The sequence below is a fragment of the Geotrypetes seraphini genome, chromosome 4 (genome assembly GCF_902459505.1).
Source record: "Geotrypetes seraphini chromosome 4, aGeoSer1.1, whole genome shotgun sequence".
Classification (NCBI taxonomy): Eukaryota; Metazoa; Chordata; class Amphibia; order Gymnophiona; family Dermophiidae; genus Geotrypetes; species Geotrypetes seraphini.
Genome location: NC_047087.1, coordinates 136,215,739 through 136,241,957, shown reverse-complemented (window position 1 = coordinate 136,241,957; position 26,219 = coordinate 136,215,739). Strand labels below are relative to the sequence as shown.

At 44.8% G+C, this 26,219-nt stretch overlaps 1 protein-coding gene across 1 annotated transcript in view; it reads right to left on the bottom strand.

The window, feature by feature from the left end:
* The window catches only part of RSPH1 (radial spoke head component 1), a 158,452-nt gene that overhangs the window by 118,141 nt on the left and 14,092 nt on the right, over positions 1-26,219 (bottom strand). Inside the window, exon 3 of the mRNA XM_033940179.1 lies at positions 4,544-4,649. Coding sequence (XP_033796070.1) covers positions 4,544-4,649 — 106 coding nt within the window. The remainder of the gene's footprint in view (positions 1-4,543; positions 4,650-26,219) is intronic.

Below are 26,219 nucleotides of genomic sequence, written 5' to 3'. Positions count from 1 at the left end.
AACATTCTGCCTGAGCGGTCTGAGCCGACTGCAGGTTCAATTCCTGCAGGGATTCTGAAATGAGATCCTCAATACGATTAGGCTTGAACAATCTGCGAACAGAGGGATCATCTACTAGATCTCAGGAACCACACATAATCTACTCCGGAATCCTTATCACAAAGGTCAGGTACATTAGCCACATCAGCGGATGCTCCCGAGGCAACCTGACAAAGCAGGGGAATGGAAAAAGATCCCGATTCAATGGCAGGTATCGTCCACCTCCAATCCATGGGCCCTGTCTGGGAGCACAGAGACAGAATGCGTCCAGCAGAGGAGAAGAACCATCAGGTTGGGTTGGCTTTTGAGGGGGCCCACAGGCATGGATTTTTTAACCAAGTATACCAGATACATCATATTCACAAATTCCGGGGGGAAAAATTCTACCCCCGCAAAGGCTGCTCTGTGCGCCTCAGATGTGGAGTGCTTAGATGATTTATGAGACTTTTCACCGGAACTGCGCTGCGTTTTGCTGAAACGCCATCACACTTCTGAGTCCGTGCACCCCTCACCCCTCTTGTGGGCCGTGGTGCAAGTGAAACACGGCTATGAATCTGACAGCCATCCGCTGTAAAAAAGGCATGAATCCATGTCATCATGTCCTGAGGAGGCAATCTGAGAAGTTTGGAGCAAAAACGAAGCATCTAAGTATAAAAAAATATACTTTTAAAAGTTTAGAAAAAAATCCAAAATGGCCACTACGGGTGCTGATTTTGCCCTACAATAGCCCGGGAAAAAAAAGGGAACCCTGGAAAATGGCAGGCAAACAGCTACTCACTGTGCTCTGTGCTGTAAGGGAGAAATGGCAGGCAAACTGAACACAAAAAACAAGAAAAAACTGCAGATCAAAATGTACAAGATGCAGGCTATGTTTATTTATACCAAATATTAATAAAGGCAAACTGAATACAGCATGCAGCCTCAGGAACTTGGAAAATTGGATTTCAAAGTCTTCTGACTGCCTCACCTACCCAGTCACCTTGGTCAGTGACTTCCAATACCTCCGGATGACACAGGGAAGGTAAGCAGTCAGGTCCCGATCCTGGGCACGCCTCCATGGAACAACGCAGCCTGCGCTCCACCCACTAGTGGATGAACCCGGGGTGAGCTAGCTCCCGATTCCGGAGCCCCGATTTGACGTGCAGGCTGTCCAGGGGGCTTACTGCAGTGGCAGGTAACCCCCCAGAGGCAGATTTTACTCCAAAGTCTGCAATCTCCCGCTGAAAGGATGTCTCCGCAGGGTGTTTCCACAGCAAAAGGGCAAACCTGTGAAAAAGATCAAAATAATACACTAAATTTAAGAAATGAAACATGAGCAGAAGAGAAAAGCTCCTACAGCTTGGCTTGTAGGAATACAAAACTGGTATCCAGGGAGCATGTCCAGGAGATGAACACAGTGGAGGGGCTGTATTTCAGTTAATTGAAGTTCCTACAGCTCCTGGCAACAGGGGAACACTACTTTCCACCTGTTCCCAGCATAAAGGGGGATTGTATAAGAATATCCGGTTTGTTTTTGGCTGGCCTAAACTTAACTGGCTAAATCAATATTTTGCTCTTGCTGATTAAGTTTATAGCAACCAAAGATAGACCTGCTATTTGTGCAACATGATTTGGCCACTCCAGGGGGCCTACTAGTTATCTCATTTCGTGCTATATAACCCCCGTGAGGGTAACCAGGAATTGTAACTTATTTGCATACCCGAAGATTTTAGGTTGTAAAGTTAGGTCTTTTTTAGACAGGTTGCTTGCATTTCAAGCAAGTAAACAACAGTCCTGATACTATTTGATACATGTAACTCTTAATTTTACTGCATTAACTTACATTTTTTATTGTATTTTTAGTTAATACAGTGGTGCCTCGCATAACGGACGCCTCGCACAGCGAACGCTGCGCACAACGAACTTTATGTCTTGATCCGTACAACGAACTTCGTTTCACACAACGAAGTCGCCCGAGCTGCATCCTTCCGCGCAGGCACTGCGCTTAACTGCCCTCTCTCCGCCTGGTTCCCTCTTGCCCCCCCCCCCCGACTCCCCGACACGATCGGGGCAAAAAGGATCCCAAGCCCTCTTGCCCCGCCGATTCCCCAACTCCCCACACAATATCGGGCCAGGAGGGAGCCCAAGTCCTCCTGGCCACGGCGACCCCCTAACCCCACCCTGCACTACATTACGGGCAGGAGGGATCCCAGGCCCTCCTGCCCTCGACGCAAACCCCCCCTCCCCCCAACGACCACCCCCCCCAAGAACCTCCGACCGCCCCCCCAGCCGACCCGCGACCCCCCTGGCCGACCCCCACGACACCCCCAACCCCCTTCCCCGTACCTTTCTGTAGTTGGCCGGACAGACGGGAGCCAAACCCGCCTGTCCGGCAGGCAGCCAACGACGGAATGAGGCCGGATTGGCCCATCCGTCCCAAAGCTCCGCCTACTGGTGGGGCCTAAGGCGCCTGGGCCAATCAGAATAGGCCCGGGAGCCTTAGGTCCCTCCTGGGGGCGGGGCCTGAGGCACATGGGCCCAACCCGACCATGTGCCTCAGGCCCTGCCCCCAGGAGGGACCTAAGGCTCCCGGGCCTATTCTGATTGGCCCAGGCGCCTTAGGCCCCACCAGTAGGCGGAGCTTTGGGACGGATGGGCCAATCCGGCCTCATTCCGTCGATGGCTGCCTGCCGGACAGGCGGGTTTGGCTCCCGTCTGTCCGGCCAACTACAGAAAGGTACGGGGAAGGGGGTTGGGGGTGTCGTGGGGGTCGGCCAGGGGGGTCGCGGGTCGGCTGGGGGGGCGATCGGAGGTTCTTGGGGGGGGGCGGTCGTTGGGGGGAGGGGGGGTTTGCGTCGAGGGCAGGAGGGCCTGGGATCCCTCCTGCCCGTAATGTAGTGCAGGGTGGGGTTAGGGGGTCGCCGTGGCCAGGAGGACTTGGGCTCCCTCCTGGCCCGATATTGTCGGGGAGTTGGGGAATCGGCGGGGCAAGAGGGCTTGGGCTCCCTTTTGCCCCGATCGTGTCGGGGAGTCGGGGGGGCAAGAGGGCTTGAGCTCCCTTTTGCCCCGATCGTGTCGGGGAGTCGGGGGGGCAAGAGGGCTTGAGCTCCCTCTTGCCCCGATCGTGTCGGGGCGTCGGGGGGGCAAGAGGGCTTGAGCTCCCTCTTGCCCCGATCGTGTCGGGGAGTCGGGGGGGGGCAAGAGGGCTTGAGCTCCCTCTTGCCCCGATCGTGTCGGGGAGTCGGGGGGGGCAAGAGGGCTTGAGCTCCCTCTTGCCCCGATCGTGTCGGGGAGTCGGGGGGGCAAGAGGGCTTGAGCTCCCTCTTGCCCCGATCGTGTCGGGGGTGCCAGGGACCACACGGAGTCACCCACCGTACCACCCGATTCGGGTAAGCGCAGGTATCGGTGGGTGGCTTATTTGCGGGGGGGTGCCTTATTTTACATTTTTTTCTAAAAAGGGGGGGGCTGTCTTATTTGATGGCCCTGCCTTATCATCGGGGAAACACGGTAGAAAAAAAAAAAAAATGAACAGTTAAGTCCCAGTTTTTGCCGCTGAGACTCTGCCCTCTCACTGTAAAATTAGACTCTACTTAGTCTGTCTTAAAATTTAAAAAATGTGTGTTGTTTTAAAAAACAATTATGTTTTTAGATGTATCTAAATAAAAATAATAACCAAAAATTTATCTTTTTTTATGTCATCTTAGCATATTTTATGCTACAGAACGAATTATTTTTTTTAACATGTATTGTTATGGGAAAACGCGTTTTACACAACGAACGTTTCACATAACAAACTTGCTCCTGGAACGGATTAAGTTCGTTGTGTGAGGCACCACTGTATGTTGTATTCTTACTATTAATATTTTGTATTTCGCTGATTGTCAAGTTTTTCTCTTTTGTGTAAACCGCCTAGAATTCTTTTGATTGAGGCGGTATAGAAAAATAAAGTTATGTTATGTTAAAGTTATATGCAGTGTAGGTGCCTAGACATGGCCCGTCACTGAATGTCGAGGCATAATTTAGCTGACTGCCACTGGCTAAAGAGGGGGAGGGGGGTGTAAATGTTGTGCTTTTTTTGCTTCTTTTTTCATTTAGTGATGAAATGCAATGTTGTTGCAAATGATTGCCTATCACTGTTAGATATTTTAAGTTAATACTGAAGTTCTGAATCTCTCAAATTTCTGTGAATGAGAGCATAACCCTGACTTCATTTGGGACATTTCAAGGAAGAACAAAATAAACCTTTTTTTTTTTTTAAAGAAAGACAATGCCAGAACACAGAACATCTGTTTGGCAGAGTGCTACAAAAACACCACTGTGTGTGTGAAACAGCTGCACATGCTTAGAAGTTTACTCTAGCTCTAAACTCTGAGAGAGGTGTTTCATCATAGCACAATCAGATTATATCATCTACTTGTGCACCTGATTTAACCCTGCTTGATGGCAAAAAACCATAGTAAATGTTAACGTATATCACTTACAAAAGGTAAAAGAAAAATAGTTTGATACCCTTAAAACACTTTACCTTCATATTTTGAGCCATCTGGATACATAAAAGTACCCTGTCCATTCTTCTTGTTCTCAAAATATTCTCCAGTGTAACGAGCACCATTTTTAAATATGTAGACTCCCTGAAACACATTAAAGGAGATAGCAAATGTCACTATCTACAATCCTTTTTTTAAACACTTCTTTGCTTGCATTGCCTCACTTTGTAGTGTATCATTGTTTATATGAAGGAATGTATGTTTCAAGTTCAAGTTTCAAGTTTATTAAAAATTTTATAAAACGCTAATCATAAATTCTAAGTGTTTCACATTAAAAAATTTAAAAAGGGGTCCAGTTAACAAACCATTAATGACATAACTTTACTTACATGAGACAATAGGATAGTGGGGAGAAATACAATTTGAAATAAAGAGAGAACAATTAAGGATAATAACAAGGGGAAAGGGAAAAATCAATGCATCTTTAAATAAGAAGCTTTGAGGCTCCCTTGAATTTATCTAAATTCTGTTCAGACCTTAAATATGATGGTAATGAATTCCATATTGTTGGGGCTATCGCTGCAAAAGAAGAAGCCCTATGGGTATTAATGATTTTTAGGGATGGGACATTAAGAAGATGCTGTGATGCAGATCTTAAGGTTCTCGGAGGATCATGTGGTATCAGGTATTTATGGATAAAAGTAGGTTCCTTGGTTTTCATAGTTTTGAAGGAGATTAAAGCAATTTTGTAAGTGATATGGTGATGGATATGTAACCAGTGAGCACTTTTTAACAGGGGAGTAACGTGATCAAATTTTGTTTGTTATAATTTTTATGGCAGTGTTTTGGATTAATTGTAAATGTCAGCTGTCTTTTTGGCAGACTCCTTTGAGTAGAGAATTGCAGTAGTCAAGTTTGGAAATTATGAGGGAATGAATTAAAATGTTAAGGGACTGAGAATCAAGAATGTTGGCTATGGATTTAATCATTCTGAGTTTCCAGAAACAGTTCTTAACAACTGCACTAATTTGAAAATGGTAGGATAGTTTATTGTCGATCAATACCCCAAGGATTTTGATCGAACTAACAAAGTTTATTGGTTTATTGTTGATAGTTATCGGGGAAGTTAGACAAATATTTTCTTTCCAAGGAAAGAGAAGACAATTAGTTTTAGTGATATTCAACGAGGGCATATTGTCACTAAGCTAGTGACTAATCTTGTTGAGCTTTAATTTGACAAGACTGATGTAATTAGCATTAGATGAGTCTATGGAATAGATAATCTGAATATCATCCGCATAAGCGTATGCAGTAAGACCAATTGATTGGTATAAAGTGAGCAAAGGGCTACATTTTGGATTTGTAGGTACTTGGAGGGTTTCAGAAAAAAATACATAAAGTCTTATTAAAGAAATGACAATTTTGCATAAGGTAAAATTCTTTATAGTTTATAAATCTTTCCTTTTGGCTAATGGCCTCTTTTACAAAGCCACAATAGCGGCTGCCGCGCGGCAACAGCCCCAAAGCCCTTTAAATTTCTATGGGCTTCGGGGCCATTAGCGCAGCGCAGCCGCTAGCGCAGCTTTGTAAAAGAGGCTGTAAGTCTTAATAATATTGTAATTTATAGCTAAAGATATGTATGATCAAGAAACTGATTTATTTTACTTTTGTGATTATGATAAACATACCAAGGGCCTCAAAATAATACCTGGCGGGCCGCGAGTTTGAGACCACTGGGCTAGATAGATGTTGAAGAGTAAAGGGGAGAGTATTGATCCTTATGGAACTCCGAAACTGTTTTTAAATACAGTAGACTATGTATTATTAAAGGATACGATGGAAGTACGATTTGAGAAATAAGAAAAGAACCAGTCAAGAATTTGTTCGGAGATTCCGATGGTGGCAAGTCTTTGGAGAAGTAATGAGTGATCTATCATGTCAAAGGCGGGAGAGATCTAGAGAAACAAGAATAACAGATTTATGTTGATCAAGATAGTATTGTATGGAAGTAGTGAGGCCTAATAAAGCATGCTCTGTTGAATGATTATTACGAAAACCAGTTTGATTAGGATGTAAAGCATAAGTTTGGTTGAAGAAATCAGATATCTGGTTAAATACTATTTTCTCAGTTAATTTTGAAAGAAATGGAAGGTTTGAAATAGGTCTGTAGTTAGCACATTCTGAAGTGCTATCTTTATGTTTTTTAATTGTAGGATAAATTAAAGAATGTTTCCAGGCTGATGGTATTGTTGCTGTGACAAGGCTTTTGGTAATGAGTTTAAGAATAAATGGGTCGAAGATAGAAAAGTGATGTTTTAGAATGAATGGTGGAATGGAATTAGAGTTTGAACCATTGGGGTTCAAGGATTGCATGACACGCTGAATGTCGTTTAGTGTAGGAAGGTTGAAATGAGAGCACTTTGCACATAGACTAGGGATTGGATTACTATTAATGAGATCTGATCATTAGGAAGCTGATGGCCACAATGATCCCCTAATAACTTGTCTTCCTTTTGCAATTAGTCTTTATAGAAATATAGATAGCAAATAAAGACTTTATGGACTACCTAGTCTGCCTAACCATGCCATCTACTATCCTCTCCTCTCCCTTAAAGATCCAATGTACTTGTCCCAAGCTTTCTTGAATTCAGATACACTTTTGTCTCATTCATCTCCACTGGGAGACCATTCCAAGCATTCGCCACCCTTTCCATGAAAAAGTATTTGAGGTTACTTCTGAATCTATCCCCTTTCACTTTCATCCTGTGCCCCCTTATTCCACAGTTACCTTTCAACTGAAAGAGACTTGCCTAATCCGTATTTATGCCAAGTAGCTATTTAAACATTTCTATCATATCTCCCCTCTCCTGCCTTTCCTCCAAAATATACATATTGAGATCTTTAAGTCTGTAATGTCCCCATATACCTTATGATGAAGATCATTGACCATTTTAGTAGCCTTTCTCTAGACCAGTAGTCTCAAACTCAAACCCTTTGTAGGGCCACATTTTGGATTTGTAGGTACTTGGAGGGCCTCAGAAAAAAATAGTTAATGTCTTATTAAAGAAATAACAATTTTGCATGAGGTAAAACTCTTTATAGTTTATAAATCTTTCCTTTAAGCTAAGTCTTAATAATATTATTGTAATTTATAGCTAAAGAGACATATGATCAAGAAACTGTTTTATTTTATTTTAGTGATTATGATAAATATACCGAGGGCCTCAAAATAGTACCTGGCGGGCTGCGAGTTTGAGACCACTGATCTATACTGTTTTTTGTCAAAAATAAGGGGTGTTATGGCAGGTGGAGGCTTTTAAAATAAAATTGGGAAATCCAAGATGGTCTCCACAATAGCGATTCTGGCACCTAAAACAGCCATGAGAAAAAACACAAACTCAAAAAGTGCATGGAAGGGGTTTTGGGAGAAAGGGACCAACTCTGTGGAATCTGCATCTTTCCCAAGCAGAGAATCCCCAAATATGGGGTCTCAGGGCACCAAAGCCTCTGAAAAACGAACTTATAACTGAAAATAAGAAAAACTAAGCACAGCAGATCAGATCAGAAATAACTCAGCACAGTTCGTTTGCAAAAGAAAAAAACTGAAAAGGGCCCTCCACTCCACTGGCAATATGGGAGGTGCTGACTGAATACCTAACATAAGGACTCCTGAGTAGATGTAACAGAAGAGGTTTTGGGAAGTGAGGGACCTGATCCCTAACCTCAGAAACTGTCAAAAATGACTTTTAAAGACCCCCCCCTTCCAATTTTTCCCATAGGCTGCAATAGCCTTATTCACTGTGCGAAGCTGCTATGCTGGAGCTGCATAGGGAAACCTATGATCAGAGGTGAGAGAAAAGATATTTGCCTCAGAAAAGCCTGGAGTCCAACAGATGGCCTATTTCTTTGGACTGCTGTCTAGTTCGTGACATGGAGTGAACCCTTAGACCTCCACTGGAGCCGTGCAACATCATGTGTGTGTGAAGGGGAGGAAGGAGAAACGCAGTCAGCCCTGATCCTGAATAAACCACCACAGAACCCACTCAGTCTGAACTGAAGTCCACTGCGGACAATCCTGAGGCGAGATTGCTCCCAAGGGAATGAACCCTGAGCTCTGAAAACTGATGCAGACTGGCCACACAGGGATCATGCAAAGTATGTGCCTGTGAGCTACAGATCTCAGCCCTAAGAATCTGAATCTTCTCGCAGCCAGAGATACCCCAGGGTGACCAGGATTCTTCAGCATCAAAAGCCTCCAACCAGATAATAACCCCCCCAAATAATAAAGATTAAACTCAAGCAGAACAGACAGGCTCCCTACTCTTTGCTTGTAAAGAGTAAGACTGATGGGGTTGAGCTCATCCCATAGTGATGGGTGGTGGAGCATAAAAACAAACAATGGCCTCTCTACAACCTTCTCAACCAAAGGGGGGGATCTAATCTGATGGTCAAGACTACCAGACCTATTACACAAAAAGTGAGTGGTCATGGTGGTAGGGCTGTTGAAAAAGATTAGGACTGAAGACTGAGAAAATGTCACCTGAGGAATACCAGCATTTACTTGATTTTGGGTAAACCTGGTGGGGGCACTGACTGAAGAAGCTAAGAATATGAAAAAAAAAAACCCAACAAATTTTTAGATTGAATCAGGTTGGACAGACTGGATGGACAATTTGGGACTTTATCTGCCGTCATCTACTATGTTACTATGTATGAGCAAGGGACAGTACAAGAAAAGAGAGCTATGTTTCTGTGTCTCTGGAGAGGATAGTCTCATATTACGCTTCCCTTTAAAAATCTGGGCTGGAATGGAGAGTTTCATTGCTACTTGTAAGCATACTAAGTGGAGGGAATTTTTCAGCCTAAGGAAGGAAAGATTAGGTTCTTACCTCAATAATCTTCTTTCTAGTTGTAGGCAGACACTCCATTTCTGAACATGTGGGTAGTCAATCCCTTCTCATGAGAATTCTTGTAGGGAGCTTCATTAGCATTCTTTTGAACCACCTCCCATCCTTCTGGGCTGTCTTCCAATTCCTCAGTTCGTACCAAAACAGATGGACAGCCATGGAGAGGAAACAGAAGAGAGAGGGGTATGGGGATACTCCCCAAGAAACATATCTGCTATGCTCATATCATTAAACATGTAACAGATAAACAAACTTTAAATTGTATTCTTCGCTGTATGATCAGTTTTCATTTGTTGTGAACCGCCTAGAACCATTCCTGGTTAGGCAGTATATAAAAAATAAAATTATTATTATTATTAACCATTTGCAATAAATAACAAGTCACCAATTTGAGCGCCACCTGCACTACAAGTGTGGGAGATTTCATAGCTTCTTCAATGCAGCATTTGCGTCCTCTATTCTTGTCAAGGCTGGACAAAGGAAATAAACAAGATGTCTGGATTCCCCAGCACTTTTGAGGCAGTAAGCAGGCAAATGAAAATCTGACAGAGACGTTTCAGGAATTGAGTGTCTGTCTACTAAAAATAAGATTATCGAGGTAAGAACCTAATCTTTCCTTCTAGTATGATAGACACTCCATCCCTGAATGTGTAGGACGTATCAAAGCAGTCCCCTGAGTTTAGGTTGGGACAGAGGAGCCTGCTTTCAGAATTGAAGATCTGAATTCAAAGTTCTGTTTGGCTGCCAAGTCCACCCTGTAAAACTTTGTGAATGTATGGAGAGAAGACCAAGTGGCAGCTCTACAGATTTCATCTGGAGACACCACTGAAGGTTCCACCCATGAGGAAGCTATGCTTCTAGTAGAATGTGCCTTTATGGATATAGGTGGATGTTTTCCATTTTTGATATAGGCTGAAAAAATGGACATAAGGATCTAGCTCAAAATGGTCACTTTCAAGGCTGGTTGACCTTTACAAGCAGCCCCAGCCAATACGACCAGATGATCCAACAATCAAAATTTGTTCATAACCTCTAGATATCGCAAGAAAGAGTCTGTGCACATCCAACAATTTCAACACTTGATCACTCTTTCTCCATCCCAAAGGAGTGAAGGCAGGTAAGCGGACTTCTTGATTGATGTGAAAGCTAGAAATGACTTTCAGTAAGAAAGAAGGGGCTGTGCATAAGACTTCAACTGAATCTGAAATTCTTGAAAAATGGATCTCTGCAGGACAAAGTCTGAAGATCTGACACTCGTCAAGTGGAGGTAATCGCTACCAAAAACACCGACTTGATGGTGAGGTCCATCAGGGAAGCTTGCTTTAGAGGTTCGTTGGGCGCTCTCGCCAGCACCTGAAGAACCAGATTAAGATTCCACAATGGAAAAGGTGGGGTGCCACAGTATCTGTACTTTGATGTTCTGCTATTTGTATTGTTGCTTTTTCTGAAAAATAAATAATTTTTTTTTTAAAAGGAAAAGGCTGTCACACTAGAGGACAGAGGTGTAATGCGCCCTTTAAAAATCTAGTCACATCTGGATGTATGGCTATGGTGCTCTTATTAATCCTAGACCCATAATAGGAGAGCCCCACAATCTGAACTTTCAGGAAGCCAACTGCTAGGACTTTTTCCAGATCTTCCTATAGAAAGGCAAGTACCACAAATCAGTGCCGAGCTCAAGTCTTCTTCTGAACACACCAAGTTTGGAAGCACTTCCAGGCTTTCACATATGCTCTATAGTCCCCTTCTTACATCTTGGAAGGGTGGATACCACTCCATCCAAATAGCCTTTACAAGCTAGCGCTGTCTGCTCAAAAGCCATTGCCACAAGACCAATGTGTTCTGGATCCTGCAGGGCAACTGGACTCTGCGTGAGCATCCAGGGATGACAGGGAAGCTTGAGATTTTGATTCCTTTGCAAACGAACCAGGTCTGCATGTCAAGGTCATCTCAGCTAGTCTGGTGCTACTAGAATAACCAGCCCCTGGTGCGCCATGATCCTGTGCAGAAGTTGACCTATCATGAGCCATGGAGGGAAGGCATTAAGACCTGTTGATGAGGCTCTTTTGAACCTGGGCGTGGCAGCCTATTAAAAATGGACAGCTATGTGGTGGAATGGACAAGCATGAAAAATAAAATAGCCATTATATTTTCCTTCCATTGCTCTGGATTTACTAGTCAGGGTTTGTTTATAAGATAAGGACCTATCCAAGGGCAAAGGAGGAGGATTTAAATGGCTAGATAAAATTATAATTGGAGAAGCCAGAACACAAACCAGATAAAACATACAGGGGATAATATATTGACCTAAATATGTGTTTTTGTGCTGAGGTCACTGGAAACAGGAGCAGGCCTTCTCTCATGTCACTAGAATTAATATATAAGCTCTGTTGAAGACCAGAGAAGATACACACAGGCTGTAGCTTAGTTTTATGAAGTCCCATTGTTTCAATGTGTGTCCAGTCTCCAGAGACCTGCAGAACAGATAAGGTTTGGCTTTTGACCTGGTTGCTATAGAGATGGACTTTTCTTCTTACTACAGAGATTATATTCCAGGGGAGGGGGTTTCCCTGTCCTTTTTTGCAAGGTAAAGTTAGAAATGCTAATTGGATATACAAAATGATGAATTACATTTAGTGAACTAATAACATAGGGACTTTCATATTTAAGGGTTCAGATTGAAATATAATTACCTCTAACAATTGTACTAGAGAAGTCATATAGGAAAATGTAGGGTCTGTGGGAGTGGATTGGCCACTCCCCTTTTCTTTCACTGAGACATGGGATTTTCAGTGCATGCTCTTAAATGACTTAGTCACATGGGAGCAGTAGTTGACTTTTAAAGAGAAATAATTTAAAGCTGTGTGAATGGATAATTTTTCCTCTGTAAGTATATTTTGTTTAAATATGTTTATTGAATTTACAAGAAAGCAGAAATACACAAATCACATCATTATCAACCCCCCTCCCTTCCCCACCCTCCCCCCAACACCCACCTCCCCAACTTCCCTCTACAACAACAAGAATCCTCCAGCTGTCAAACTATTATGGGTTCAATAGATTACTACGGGCTCTATGAGTCAACGTTAACCAAAAGGGTTCCCAAACAGAACAAAATATTTGACCCCTAGGAGAGTCCAAAGAAATTAAAGACATACGCTCCAGCGATGCTTGTCGAATCATCAGAATTCGCCAGAAGGGCAATGTTGGTGGGTCTGATGCAATCCAATGATGTAGTATTGTTTTCTTTCCCATAAGGAAGGTCCGGGCCAAAAAGCCTCGAAATCCCTTCGGGGCCCCCCGGGGGAGTGAGTCCATCGTAAACAACAGTTCTGGACGATTAATATATCCTTGGTGCCACATTGAAGCAATATGCTGCTGCAGTTGTATCCAAAAGCCCTGTACCAGTGGGCATGTCCAAAACTGGTGACCCAATGTTGCACTTGGTTGGGCACATTTATTGCAAGCATCTGTTGTACTAAGTTTTGCACCATACAGGTAGGTTGGTGATCTGTACAGTCGTAAGTAGAATTTATAGTTCAATTCAACAAGGGTCACTTGAGAGGTAATAGTGTGAATGGATTGAAGTCCCTGTTGAATGTGTTGGCCGGTCACCTCACATGGCAAATCCCCTGACCAGCGGGCCGCATATATTTCATAAGAAATGGACCCCAAGCTTTCGCGTAGATAGCGTAGATGAAATTTCAATGGAATTTGGTTTTGTGCCGTTAAACATAACGCTTCCGAAATCAGCTCCTGACTATGGTTTGTGAGCCCTGCTGATGGGAGAGAGCGAATATAAGAAGTCATCTGGACATACGCCAACCAGTCCCGAGGTGTCCAATGATATTCAGTCTGCATCACCGTGAAAGGTGGAACCGTGCCCTGTGCCGTTACCACCTGAGAAATATATTGCAGATTGGACGTTCTCCACACCGATACCAGAAACTTGGAAGTCCCCGGTGGAAAGTCTTTATTGTCCAGGAAAGGCAGGTAAGCTGTAGCTATTGGGTTGATCTTTAGCATTTTACATAAGCGTCTCCACACTTAGCGTAACGGTTGAAAAAGAAATTTTCCCACTGGTGGGGGTCCCACAGGAAGATGTAAGGTATGCAACAAATAACTAAAGTGATATGGGGAACACAGGACCAGTTCCGAAGGAGTAGCCGAAAAGTGGCTAGTCCCCCGGAACCAATCACTCAGGTGCCTCATCTGGCACGCCCAAGAGAACAGTCTTATGTTATGGAGGCCCAGTCCCCCCTGGATCCTAGGAAGCATCAAAATAGACAGTGAAATCCTAGCCTTTTTGCCATTCCACAAATAAGAAGTTAAGTATCTCCCCACCTCTTTCTCATGTTTAGAGGTCAGTAATAGAGGGAGCATTTGAAATATGTATAGCCACTGAGGCAACAGCACCATATTATATAATGCAATTTTCCCCATTAATGATAAAGGAAAGTCCCTCCAAGTAATCAATTTCTGTCGAGTGAGAGTCAAGAGTGGTAGGACGTTCTCTGAATATAAGTTGGTGATGTCTATTGGTATTTTTATACCTAGGTATGTCAAGGAAGTGGTTGCCCATTTTAGAGGAAAAGGCCCCCTCCACCTAGCCGGGAGGTCTCGAGACAGAGGAAGTACCAAGGATTTTTGAAAATTGAGTATCAATCCGGAATAGAAGCTAAATTCGTCCAAGATGGCTAACGCTCTGTTCAGAGAGGCCTGAGGATCAGCTAAGGTCAGCAGCATATCGTCGGCATATGCCAAGACACGTAATTGAGATCCCCCTTCCGGAAGACCCAATATACCGTCGTCTATCTGCAGTGATCGCAGAAAGGGATCCAGATAGAGCAAGAATAACAAAGGAGAGAGAGGGCTACCCTGTCTCGTCCCTCTCGCTATCTGGAAAGATGTCGTCCTCATACCATTCACCAAAATGCTAGCGGTGGGTAACGTATATAATAATCGAACCATATCATAAAACCAACCGGTAAAACCCATGTAAGAAAGTACAGAAAATAGGTAATTCCAGTTGACTTTATCAAAGGCTTTTGCCGCATCTAAGCTTACCAATATACCATCTGTACGTGTTACTTGAGCTCTGTGAATGGCCGTCAATAATCTTCGAACGTTGAGGACCGAGTGGCGCTGTTTGACAAAGCCAACCTGCTCAGACACAATCAATTGAGGAAGCAATGTGGCCAGTCGATTGGCTAGTATCTTATCCAGTATTTTAATATCTACATTAAGTAGAGAAATTGGCCGATATGATTCTATATCTGTTTCACGCTTCCCTGGTTTTGGAATTAACGTTATATATGCATGATTAGCTCCCTCCGGAAATGCTCCCTCCTCCTCCGCCGCTTGATAGTATGCCTCCAAGGGTCCACAAAGTTGTGTGAGTAAGAGTTTATAAAATTCCGGGGGATACCCATCAGGGCCCGGGGATGTTCGGTTCTTTAGTTGTTTCACCGCTAATTGTATTTCCTTCCCCTGTATTGGTCTATTTAAGGAAGTGCGCATGGGAGAGGACAATCTGGGCATCCCCGCATCCTCCAAGAAGTCCCCCACTTCTGGTCCCTGGTCACCCTCCACCGAGGAGTAGAAATGTTTATAATATCGTAAAAAACTGTCAGATATATCCCCCGTGCCCGTCACCTTCGTTCCATTAGGCAAATGCAAACAGGGAATATATCTATCAGACCTCCTTGATTTGGTAAGGGAAGCGAGTAACCTGCCCGGTTTGTTCCCATATCTATAGTATTTGTGTCGTGCATAATATAGGCTTTTTTTTGCACGCTCATGAAGAAGAGCATTTAGGGCGACCTGGGCTGAAATCAGTTGTTCATTAGATCGTGGTGTAGGATGTGCTAGGTGTTGTTTTTTAAGTGTCTTATATTGCCGCTCAAGGCAGATAATGCCCCGCGCCACGCGTTTTCTGTAAGCCACTACATAAGATATAATGTCTCCTCGAAGGACTGACTTGGCCGCTTCCCAGAATAGGAGAGGTGTCTCCCTATGCTGAGCGTTAAAACGAAGGTAGTCCTCCCACTTCTCCGTCAGGTAAGTTATGAAGTCTGGATTATCAATTAAATAAGATGGGAAGCGCCACCCACAGGAAACACGAGATGTCTCTTTAAGTACGTCCATCCATATCGGGCAATGGTCCGACACGGAAAGAGGACCAATTTCTGAGGTTTCAATCCGAGAGAATAGGGGCGTGGACACTAAGATGTAATCTATTCTGGAAAAGGATTGATGTGCCCGAGATTGGTGTGTAAAGTCCCTCTCGCGTGGATGTAATAATCTCCAGGGGTCTACTAGGTCCAGGGCATCACATAAATATGGTAGGCCCTTGTGTGAAGTCAAGCTTTGACTCGTGCCTGGACCCGTGCGATCCTGCTCTGGATCCATGACTTGATTGAAATCGCCCAGGATCAGTAATGGTTTCGTAAGGTCACGTTGGCCCAATTTAACCAAGTCTTGAAAGAATTTATGATCGTATTGGTTGGGGCCATAAACTATAAGAATGTTTAGTACCTGGTCCGACATGGTCACCCTACAAAGTAAGGATCTACCCTGGGAATCTGCATGTAATCGTTCCACCCTTCCCTGGAAACCTCTTCGCACCAATAGGGCCACTCCAGCATGCTTAGTAGTGGCAGAGGCAGAAAAAATCTGGCCCACCCATCCCCGTTGTAGTTTTGCATGTTCGGTCACATTTAGTCGTGTCTCCTGTAGGCAGGCAAGATCTGCTTTATGATGTTTTAGTCTGCTCAGGATCTTAGTCCGTTTCACTGGAGAAGTTATGCCCCCCACATTCCAGGACAATATTCTGAACGTCCTACCACTCATCTGAACCACAGAAACAAACCTGGCTCAACAGTATGTCCTGAAGATCCCCAGGCGCCCAGCCTTCGCCTGAGGAACCATCAGAGCTGAAAGATTCGTAGAACCCGTATGAATTCCCAAATTTTGATTGCCATATCACATTGGAGGATAAATCAGAAAATACACACTTCCCAACATATAAACCCCCTCCCTCCCTTCCCAAAATCCCCCCCATCCCCCCATGTAACCCCTGTCCCCGAACATCCCCCCCAAAACAGTAACCCATCCTGTAACACAAGGATACAGGAAGGAGGAGCACGTCTCTGATGCGTGGACACTCGTCCCCCTCTTTGCTAGATGGTAAAGAAAACACATGTCTGGAAAAACAGCCTAAACCATTATCTGCATTGGTGAATCCCACAATTAATGATGACCTTGTTCACATGATCAGGTTGTTGTTGATGGCCCAGGGGTCCCTAATCTGTTAATGAATTCCCCGGCCAACACATCCGAGTCAAACACATGCCATTTACCCTCTAACTGAATTTTCAGGATAGCTGGATAGAGAAATAGGAAGCGACATTTGAGATCTGCCAGCTTCCTACAGAGAGGGTAAAATACCTTCCTCTTTTCCGTCAATGCAGCAGAATAGTCCTGGCCAATTCGAATGGGAATAGAATCATAGTTCAGTTTATCCTTTTTGAGGCGAAATTCCTTCAGTATCTCCGTTTTGTGCCTGTAATTGTGAAGTTTCCCAATCACTACTCTGGGTCTCTGCTCATTCCCTGCTCTGGGTCACACTCGGTGGACCCGTTCAAAACGTGCTGGGCCCAGGGTAGCTGGCATAGGCAATTCACTAGCTAGCCATGCTTCCAGCACAGATAATAGAGAAGAGTCTGTGATCGTCTCAGGGAACCCCATAAATCTTAAATTCCCCCTTCGGGACCTATTTTCCAGGTCCTCCAGCTTGGCTTGTTGTTGATCCAATTGCACTTTCATACGTGCCACGTCTGTTGTTAGAACGCGGGCCTCGTCTTCCGTTGTGGATACTCGATCTTCCAGCGCTGTCACCCTCACTGAATGGTCCTCCATTATATTTTCTAATTTTGTGAGTTGTGCTGATAGCTGTTCCATACTAGGAGATATCGCCTGGGTGATCAACGTTTTTAATTCAGCCAGCGTCTCCGGCGTGAATTGTCGAAGCACGCCGCCGGTGGGATCCGCCATCTTGTCTTCGGCGGGTTTACCTTTATCTTTGTCTTTCTTCGCCGATTTAGATGACATGGCTGGTGTATGTGGAGTCAGAAATCTGTCCATATACTTCCCCAACCCAAATCGCCAAAAGTCGCGTTTTATTTTTCGCCGTTCGTTCCGTTTTTGTGAGTAAGAGGGGAACGAGCTCCGGAGCCGGTGAAGCTGCGTGTACGCCGGCTCACTGCATCACGTGATCTCCCTCTGTAAGTATATTATATTGTAATACTTTTTCCTGGTTTCTTCTGTACTTTTTCTTTATTAGATAAGCTAGTATTAAAATGTAACTTTTAAGAATTCTTGTGTGAGGGGGATGGACACTCCCCCAATATGCATACAAGCGCCTTATATGGTATCAAGTATTCATGACCAATTAGATGCAGGTAGTAAAATATTGTCATGTATTAGGTATATTTAAGTGAACCTAGCAGAACAGAATTTTGAGGGCGTTATATCAGGGAAGTTGCATTTACACTGTCTGACTTGTAATGTTCCTCCATTGTACAAATGAATGCCTTGAAACAGGACTGTCTGTTGAATTTTAATAAAACAAGATTTTATCTGGAATATTTGTACAATTATCATCATTTCAGTGCACCTATGGGCAGGGTAGAACCAAAATTCTAATCTCTGCCTTTAACTAGGGTTGTACCAGGGCATCCAGGCCTTCACTTCCTGGATCATGTCTTTGACTGAAAAACCAAACCATCTTCTTGTTGGCTGCTGATGCCATCAGATTAAATGTAAGGCGCCCCCACTAATTCACAATGCAGGTGGTTTCCTGAAACATTGACCACTTCCCAGGATCCAGGGTCTTTCGGCTGAGGAAATCCGCTTGCACACTGTTCATTCCTGCCACATGTGCTGCTGAGAGCACAAGAAGATGAGCCTCCGCTCATCTAAGCAGCATCTGGGTTTCCAAGTGCAGAGCAGCACTATTGGTGCCCCTTGGCCATTGACATAAGCTACCACTGTTGTGTTATCCGAGAAAATTCATAATGCTTTGTTCTGCAACATGCTCCCGAACTCCTGAAGTGCCAGGCAGATGGCTCGAAGTTCAAAGCAATTGATCGAGCACTTCGTCTGGGAAAGAGACCAGTGTCCCTGTACTGGACGCCCCTCGCAATGTGCCACCCAGCTGTACAGGCTGGTATCCATTGTCAGAGTCACCCATGAAGAGATGTGAAGGGGAACTCATCTGGTGAGAGGATAGGGTTCCAACCACCAGGCTACACTGCGACAAGCTTCCGCTGTGCAAGGCAGATGCTGGCGAAGCACATCCCTCTGTGGGCACCATCGGGAAAGGAGTGCATCCTGGAGCGGATGCAAATTGCCCAGGGGACCAGGTCTATGGTCACAACCAGTGATCCCAGTACCTGCAAATAATGCCAGGCCATCGGAAAAGACTTGCTCCAAAACTCCCATATCTGATACAGAAGTTTCTCTCTGTGGGCTTCCAGGAAGAACAGTTTATTTTCCCTTGTGTTGAACCAGACTCCCAGATACTCCGAGATCTGCGCCGGCTCCAGATGGCTTTTTCTAAAAGTTGACCATCCAGCCCAGCTTCTGCAGCAGTTGAATCACTTTGTAAACCGCTAGTATGCCTTCAGATTGGGCTCTTATTAGCCAATCATCCAGATATGGATGGACTTGCATGTCCGCTCTGTGCAGGTTTGCTGCAACAACTACCAATATCTTGTTGAAGGTCCGTGACACCATGGCCAGCCTGAAGGGCAAGGCAATGAAATGGAAGTGTTGCTCCAGCACATGGAATCACAAAAACTTACTGTGCTCTGGAAAAAAGTGAAATGTGCAGATAGGCCACTGTCAAATCCAGGGAGGTGAGAAATTCCCCCTCCGCCACTGACACAATCACTGACCTCACCGTCTCCATTTGGAAATGTGGAATCTTGAGGGTTGCATTCTCTGCTTTGAGGTGTAGAATCGGCCTCCAATCTGCTGAGCTTCTGTTGGGCACTATGAAATATACTGAGTATCTGCCGGAGCCCGAGTTTTCCTCTGGTACGGCTCTATGTTTTTTTTACACTTCAGCGTAACTCTATGTGAGGTTGTAGCTGTCATTCTGCATTTGGATTTCATTTATGGTTGGTTTTATCTTTAGATGGAATTTGGATGTTTTTATTACTTGTCTCAGACTGAAATCCTGCAAATGCATCTTAGATCCCTTCCCATCCCACCTCTATGAAAACATTCCTGCACAGGCCATCTCCTCCCTTACGAGACTTATTAACTCTGCTCTACTATCAGGCTTGTTCTCACAAAAATGGGCCACATTGCCTTGTCACCTATTCTGAAAAAAGCCGATCTCGACCCCTCCTTACCATCAAACTACCGTCCCATAGCAAATATCCCTCTACTTACCAAACTTCTAGAAACCATAGTTGCTACCCAGCTCTCTTCCTATCTCGAGAGATTCTCCATTCTTCACCCCTACCAACATGGCTTCAGACCCAGCTTTAGCACTGAATCCCTCCTAGTTTCCCTAATTTCAAAGGTACAACAACTACACTCACGTAACAAATTCGCTGTCCTATTACAATTCGATCTTTCTGCTGCTTTTGATGTCGTCCACCACGACATACTACTTTACCAACTTTCCGAGATTGGAATCGACTCCACCATCCTAATGTGGTTCTCAAACTTCTTACGCTCCTGCTCCTATACCGTCAACACAAATGACACCATGTCCACTCCTTGGACTCCATCTTGCGGTGTCCCTCAAGGATCACCCCTTTCCCCTATTCTCTTTAACATCTACATGTCCTCCCTGAAACTCTTTCAACTATCCCCCCTGGAAACAATCTACACTTACGCAGATGACATCCTTGTCCTCCTTGAGACTGACCAGAACCTCACAAACCTCCATGGAAACATTACAGCTTGCATAATGAGACTCCGTGCCTGGTCCCTCTCGGTACAGATGAAACTAAACGAATCAAAAACAAAACTACTTTGGCTTGGCCCAAAATTCGAACACCTGCCCACCCTTTTCACACTACCCACAGGCGATACACTCCAGCTCGAATTCTCATGCAAGGTCCTTAGTATCATTATCGATTCCTCCCTCTCCCTCAATGACCACCTCAACTCCTTGGCAAAATCATCCTTTTTCAGCCTCCACATGCTGAGGAAAGCTAGATCCTACTTCAGCCAACAATACTTTGCCATCCTTGTCCAATCCATCATCCTCTCCAAACTAGATTACTGCAACGCTATCTACTTAAATCTATAAAAAAAAAGTCTTCTAAGACTCCAGCTAATCCAGAATACTGCAGCCAAACTGATCTTCTCAAAACGCAAATCTGACCATGCCTCCCCACTCCTTGCCAAACTTCACTGGCTCCCAATAATCCCCAGAATCCATTTCAAATGTTCCTGCCTGGCTTTTAAGATCATTCATGGCATCCTCCCTCCTCTTATCCCACTGTCTTTCAACTCCTCCAGTCCCGACTCCTCCAGAACTGCCCAAAGGTATAAACTAGCCTTCCCCTCCCTACGCGGCATCCACTATGCAAGCAAACTGGGAAAATCCCTTCTCTTCAAAATCACAGGTCTTTGGAACGACCTCCCTTCCCCGTTGCGGAACCTGAGCTCCCTTCAGTTATTCCGCAAACAATTGAAAACCTGGCTTTTCAGCAAATTGTAACTCTATCCTTCCCCCCCTTTTCCCCCCCTTCTTTATATAAGTTCATGTAATCCTTTTTTTCTTCCTCTCTACCTACTATTTTAAATTCTTGTAAACCGTGTCGAGCTCCATACTCATGGAGATGATGCGGTATATAAACTTAAGGTTTAGATTAGATTAGATTAGATTAGATTAGAGACTCCTGATACAGGCACTATAGCCAAAACACAAGTCCATGATTTGAAATTATTATCTACCATATATATGTGGACTTTTTTAGACTGTTTGCACATATTTTAATTGCTACCAATAAAGAAGGGTTTTGAAGGCCAGGCACATTCTGCTCCTTTTCTTGGATCTTGCTGCTACGTGTGCAGAGGGGAATCCCTCCTTCGAGGTTACAGGCTCTATGGCTTCCAGATTCAGTTCTGATTTTGGCTGCTCTTTCCCGGCCTCCCAGCCAGAGAGTCTAGAAAAAGGTCAGGAAGGGGATGAAAAACCTTGAGTTTGTACTCCTCCTGTATAAAGTCTGGCACCCAGTAATCTGTGGTGATCTCGGCACATGCTTCCCAAAAGACCAATAACCTCCCTCCAATGTGTGGAGGCTTGGCTGATAGCTTGGCGTCATAACTGCTTCTTCAGAGTTGTGGCAGAGCGAGATCTTGAAGATTGGGAGCACCTGGCCCCCTCAAATCTTTGTCTAGAGTTTTGAAAGTATCTCTGGCCTGAAGGCCCTCCTAAGAACTGGCAATATCGTCTGGAGGCCCATAAATCATCGCGACCTGACCCTCTAGGGCAGGGGTATCAAAGTCCCTCCTCGAGGGCCGCAATCCAGTCAGGTTTTCAGGATTTCCTCAATGAATATGCATGAGATCTATTAGCATACAATGAAAGCAGTGCATGCAAATAGATCTCATGCATATTCATTGGGAAAATCCTGAAAACCCGACTGGATTGCAGCCCTTGAGGAGAGACTTCAAACCCCTGCTCTAGGGGTTTGAAGTCTGCTGTCCAATAAGGACTTCAGTTTGTGATCCTGCATGCTGGCCACAGGATCATCCAGATCTTTCCCAAAGAGTAAATGTCCCTTAAATGGTAATTTTGCTCAAGGTCATCTTTAAGGAGGAATCCCCCACCAACTGTCTGATCCATAGCATCCTGCGGGCAGAAATGGAATAAGCAGACATTCTGTTTATGACTCTGAAAGGTTATACAGAACATCAGCTACATTATCCATTCCAGATATTAAAACCTGGAGATCCCTCCTGGATCATAGCACAACTTGGAATAGCGAGTCTGGGTGACAAGACACCACCACAGCTGCTTTCAAACCTGAGGCTACAGCGTCAAAGAGCTTCTTATGAACAAAATCTAGCCTGCAGTCCTAGGCATCTTTAATACCACGCCACCTTCACTGAGAAGGGAGGCACGCTTTGTAACCTGTGCCACCAGTGTATCCACTTTTGGAAGAACAAAGAGCTGGTTAAATTCCATGCCCATCTGAGAGAGCTTTGCCATGGCTTTGGCCACCCGAAGGGGCCCCTCTGGGACCTCTCAACAGTTCGTGAGCATTTTGGTAATGTCTTGTTGAGAGGGAAAATAGGAGGTCATAAGCAAGCACAGTATAACAGAAGAATTTGGAGTCTCATTGTCTAGATCACTTCCAAAAGGTTCATAGTCTTAAGTGCGTGAGACAAATGTGCGCCAACAATTCAGCGCAAGACTTCCAGCGTGCCGCAGGAAAACCTTCTCCCCTCTCCCCTCCCCTCTTTTAAAGGGCTCTAACGGGGAGTGTTGGTGGGGAACCCCACCACTTTAATTGGGAAAAAGTTAAGTTTTCAGTATAATGTGGGGGGTTACACCCCCCCAACACGGCAACGCGAGGCAGTGCGATCCCTATTAAATAGAGTGGGGGGTTCCGCCCACACCCCCCGACGGAGCCCTTTAAAAGAAGGTTTTCCTGCGGTGCACTGAAGTCTTGCGCTGAATTGTCGGCGCTTGTTTGTCGGTGTGTGTTTGTCTCGCGCGCTTCTGTCCCGTCACCCTTCTAAAAATGCTGAAGGTTTAAACAACCTATGCACAGTTGGATCCTCCCTGAGATCAGGGGCTTTCACCAGATATGGATCTGGCACCCCTAGAGATGAAGGAGCATCTCCTGCTACTGAGGTCCCTGACTGTGAGTAAAGACATTGAAACAGAGCCTGTTTCATCCCATTCTTCCTCAGACTAAAGTTTCCCGTCTTGTGCATGGCACTGTTGCTGGAGAATTGCGCTCTTGGTGGGGGACGGGGAGGTTACCTCCAGCGCCAGCAGGGCTGCAATCACCGAGTGTTACATGTAGCCCTTGTTAATCATGTAAGCTTCAAACATCATGTTGATGAATTCAGAGGGAAGCCCCTAGCCAGGATGTTCAGATGGCTCCTGCAGACACTCACGTGCTCCTCTCTGGGGGTTTTGCGGCCCATCATGGCTGCATCTCACTGGGGACGACTTGTGCTGCTCCCCAGTTCAAATGTGTACTTTTTGCTGGGCTCTCAGACCAACTGAACTCCAACATCCACCAAGGGACCAGAGGAGGCTAATCCCACATCATGTGCCGCGCAGCATGTGGAACACAGACAATCCTCGAGATGTTTTGAGGCAGATAAAAGGCTTTCAAATTAGAAATTCACCGCAACAGTGATTTTAGTGCCAAAAATGGCCTGGGTGAGTTACACTGGGGAATAAAAATTCCACAGTACTGAAATGGTCTTAATAGACATTATCGACGACTGCTGGAAACACAGAAACATGATTGCAGATAAAGGTCAAATGGCCCATCTAGTCTGCCTATTCGCAGTAACCATTATTTCTTTCTCTAAGACAGGGGTAGGCAATTCCAGTCCTCGAGAGCCGGAGCCCGGTCAGGTTTTCAGGATATCCACAATGAATAAGCATGAGATAGACTTGCATCTCAAGGAGACAGTGCATGCAAATCCATCTCATGCATATTCATTGTGGATATCCTGAAAACCTGACCTGGCTCTGGCTCTGGCGAACCGGAATTGCCTACCTCTGCTCTAAGAAATCCCACGTGCCTCTTCTTGAATTCAGACACAGTCTGTCTCCACTACTTGTTCTGGGAGACTGTTCCACACATCTACCATCCTTTCTGTAAAAAAATATTTCTTTAAATTACTCCGGACCTCTAAACTTCATCCTATGCCCTTTCATTCCAGGGATTCCTTTCAATTGAAAGAGACTCGACTCATGCGCATTTACACATGTAGGTATTTAAACATCTCTATCATATCTCCCCTCTCCCGCCTTTCCTCTAGTCTAAAGTATACATATTGAGATCTTTAAGTCTGTCCCCATACACCTTATGATGAAGACCATGTACCATTTTTATATCTTTTTGAAATGGAGAAGATGTATTACTTGTCCTCCTTAATCTAAGTGCTGCATTTGACACCACCGATCAAACACTTCTCTAATCCAGGCTAGTATCTGCGACACTGCATTATGCTGGTTCTCCTCCTTTTTAGACAAAAGATCACAAAGTATGCTACTAGGGGCTGACATGTCACAACCCAAACCACTTAAAGTTGAAACAATTTTATTGATGATAAAAGAACAACCAAAACAGAGCATGGCAAAAAGATACAAACAAGTCATCAACAATTTTCCCCTTTGGTTCCAGACAAGAAAGGAACCCCCTCCCCCCTCCAACACATAACCCAACCAACCTCTAAACAACCATCAGAAGGGAGACACTCCGCTATGCACCAAGAAACCCATAACAAAAGCGTAAGAGGATCGAATGCAAAAAGACCAGAAAAAGCAGCAAATACTCTCCCAGGATTCCCCACCACATCCAACCCCCCCACCCCCTCCCCCCAAAGATCGAGTAGAGCAGAGGCATAAAAGGAAAATAAAAGGCTGTGGGAAACAGAGTGTAGTCAAAGCAAATTCAAAATTTCAATTCCTCCCTCCAATCCTCCTGTATAGCAGTTTTCCATCCCTCCCTCTCATCCCCCTGTGCAGCACCTCTGGACTCAACCAACCCCCCTTTCCCCCAGACACACAGAGGTTCTCCCTGTAAGCTGTTATACACACACCGTGAGATTTGACATTCCTTCGGGCCTCCAATGGCAGCAACAGCAGCGGTGGTCGACAATTAGAAGCAGTGCAAAACAGCCTGTTTGCGGCCTGCTCCACCAGGGATTTTCTCTGCCACAAGAAGCCTGTTCACACCACCACTGCTGCTACTTTAGAAGGCAGGCCCAGAGGTATAAGTCCTCTCTTTGTCAGCAAACTTAACTCACTGCTCAGCCGTCCCCACCTACTTCCTGTTTCCACGAAGGCAGGACCCAGCAGAGAAGAAGGCCCAACGCCAGCAAAGCAGCGAAGTTCCCAGACCATGTCACTGACCCTGAGAGCAACGCCTCATGGTCTACACCCGGGACAGACCCCCCCAACCCTACCCCCTTGGTACACCACTGGATAAGGAAGTAAACTCTTGAAAAACACCAAGCCTAAGAATAGTTAAGCTCTGGAATGCATTGATAGAGGTTGTGGTAAGAGCAGATAGCATAGCTGGTTTTAAAAAAGGTTTGGACAAGTTTCTGGAGAAAAAATCCATAGTCTGTTATTGAGAAAGACATAGGGGAAGCCACTGCTTGCCCTGGATTGGTAGCATGGAATATTGCTACTCTTTGGGTTTTGACCAGGTACTAGGGACCTGGATTGACCACCATGAGAATGGGCTACTGGGCTTGATGGAACATTGGTCTGACCCAGTAAGGTTATTCTTATGTTCTTAACAGATGGCCTGGAGGGCCAGTCCAGGTGGGGAATAAAGAGGTCAAGTGGAAAAGTTCTAACCAGCCCCTAAGATGATGTGCACTATTAAGATAACAGACTAACTCATGCTAGGGCAAGCTAAATGGCCAGGATCGATTTTGTACCCATGGTCTATCAGATTGCTTCTCATTTGTGGATCTACATTCTAATTAATTAAAAAATTAAAGCTCCACTCACTCTGTACTGGTACCGGGAAAGATGGTAGAGGCGCTGATAAAGGACCGTATCATTGATCAC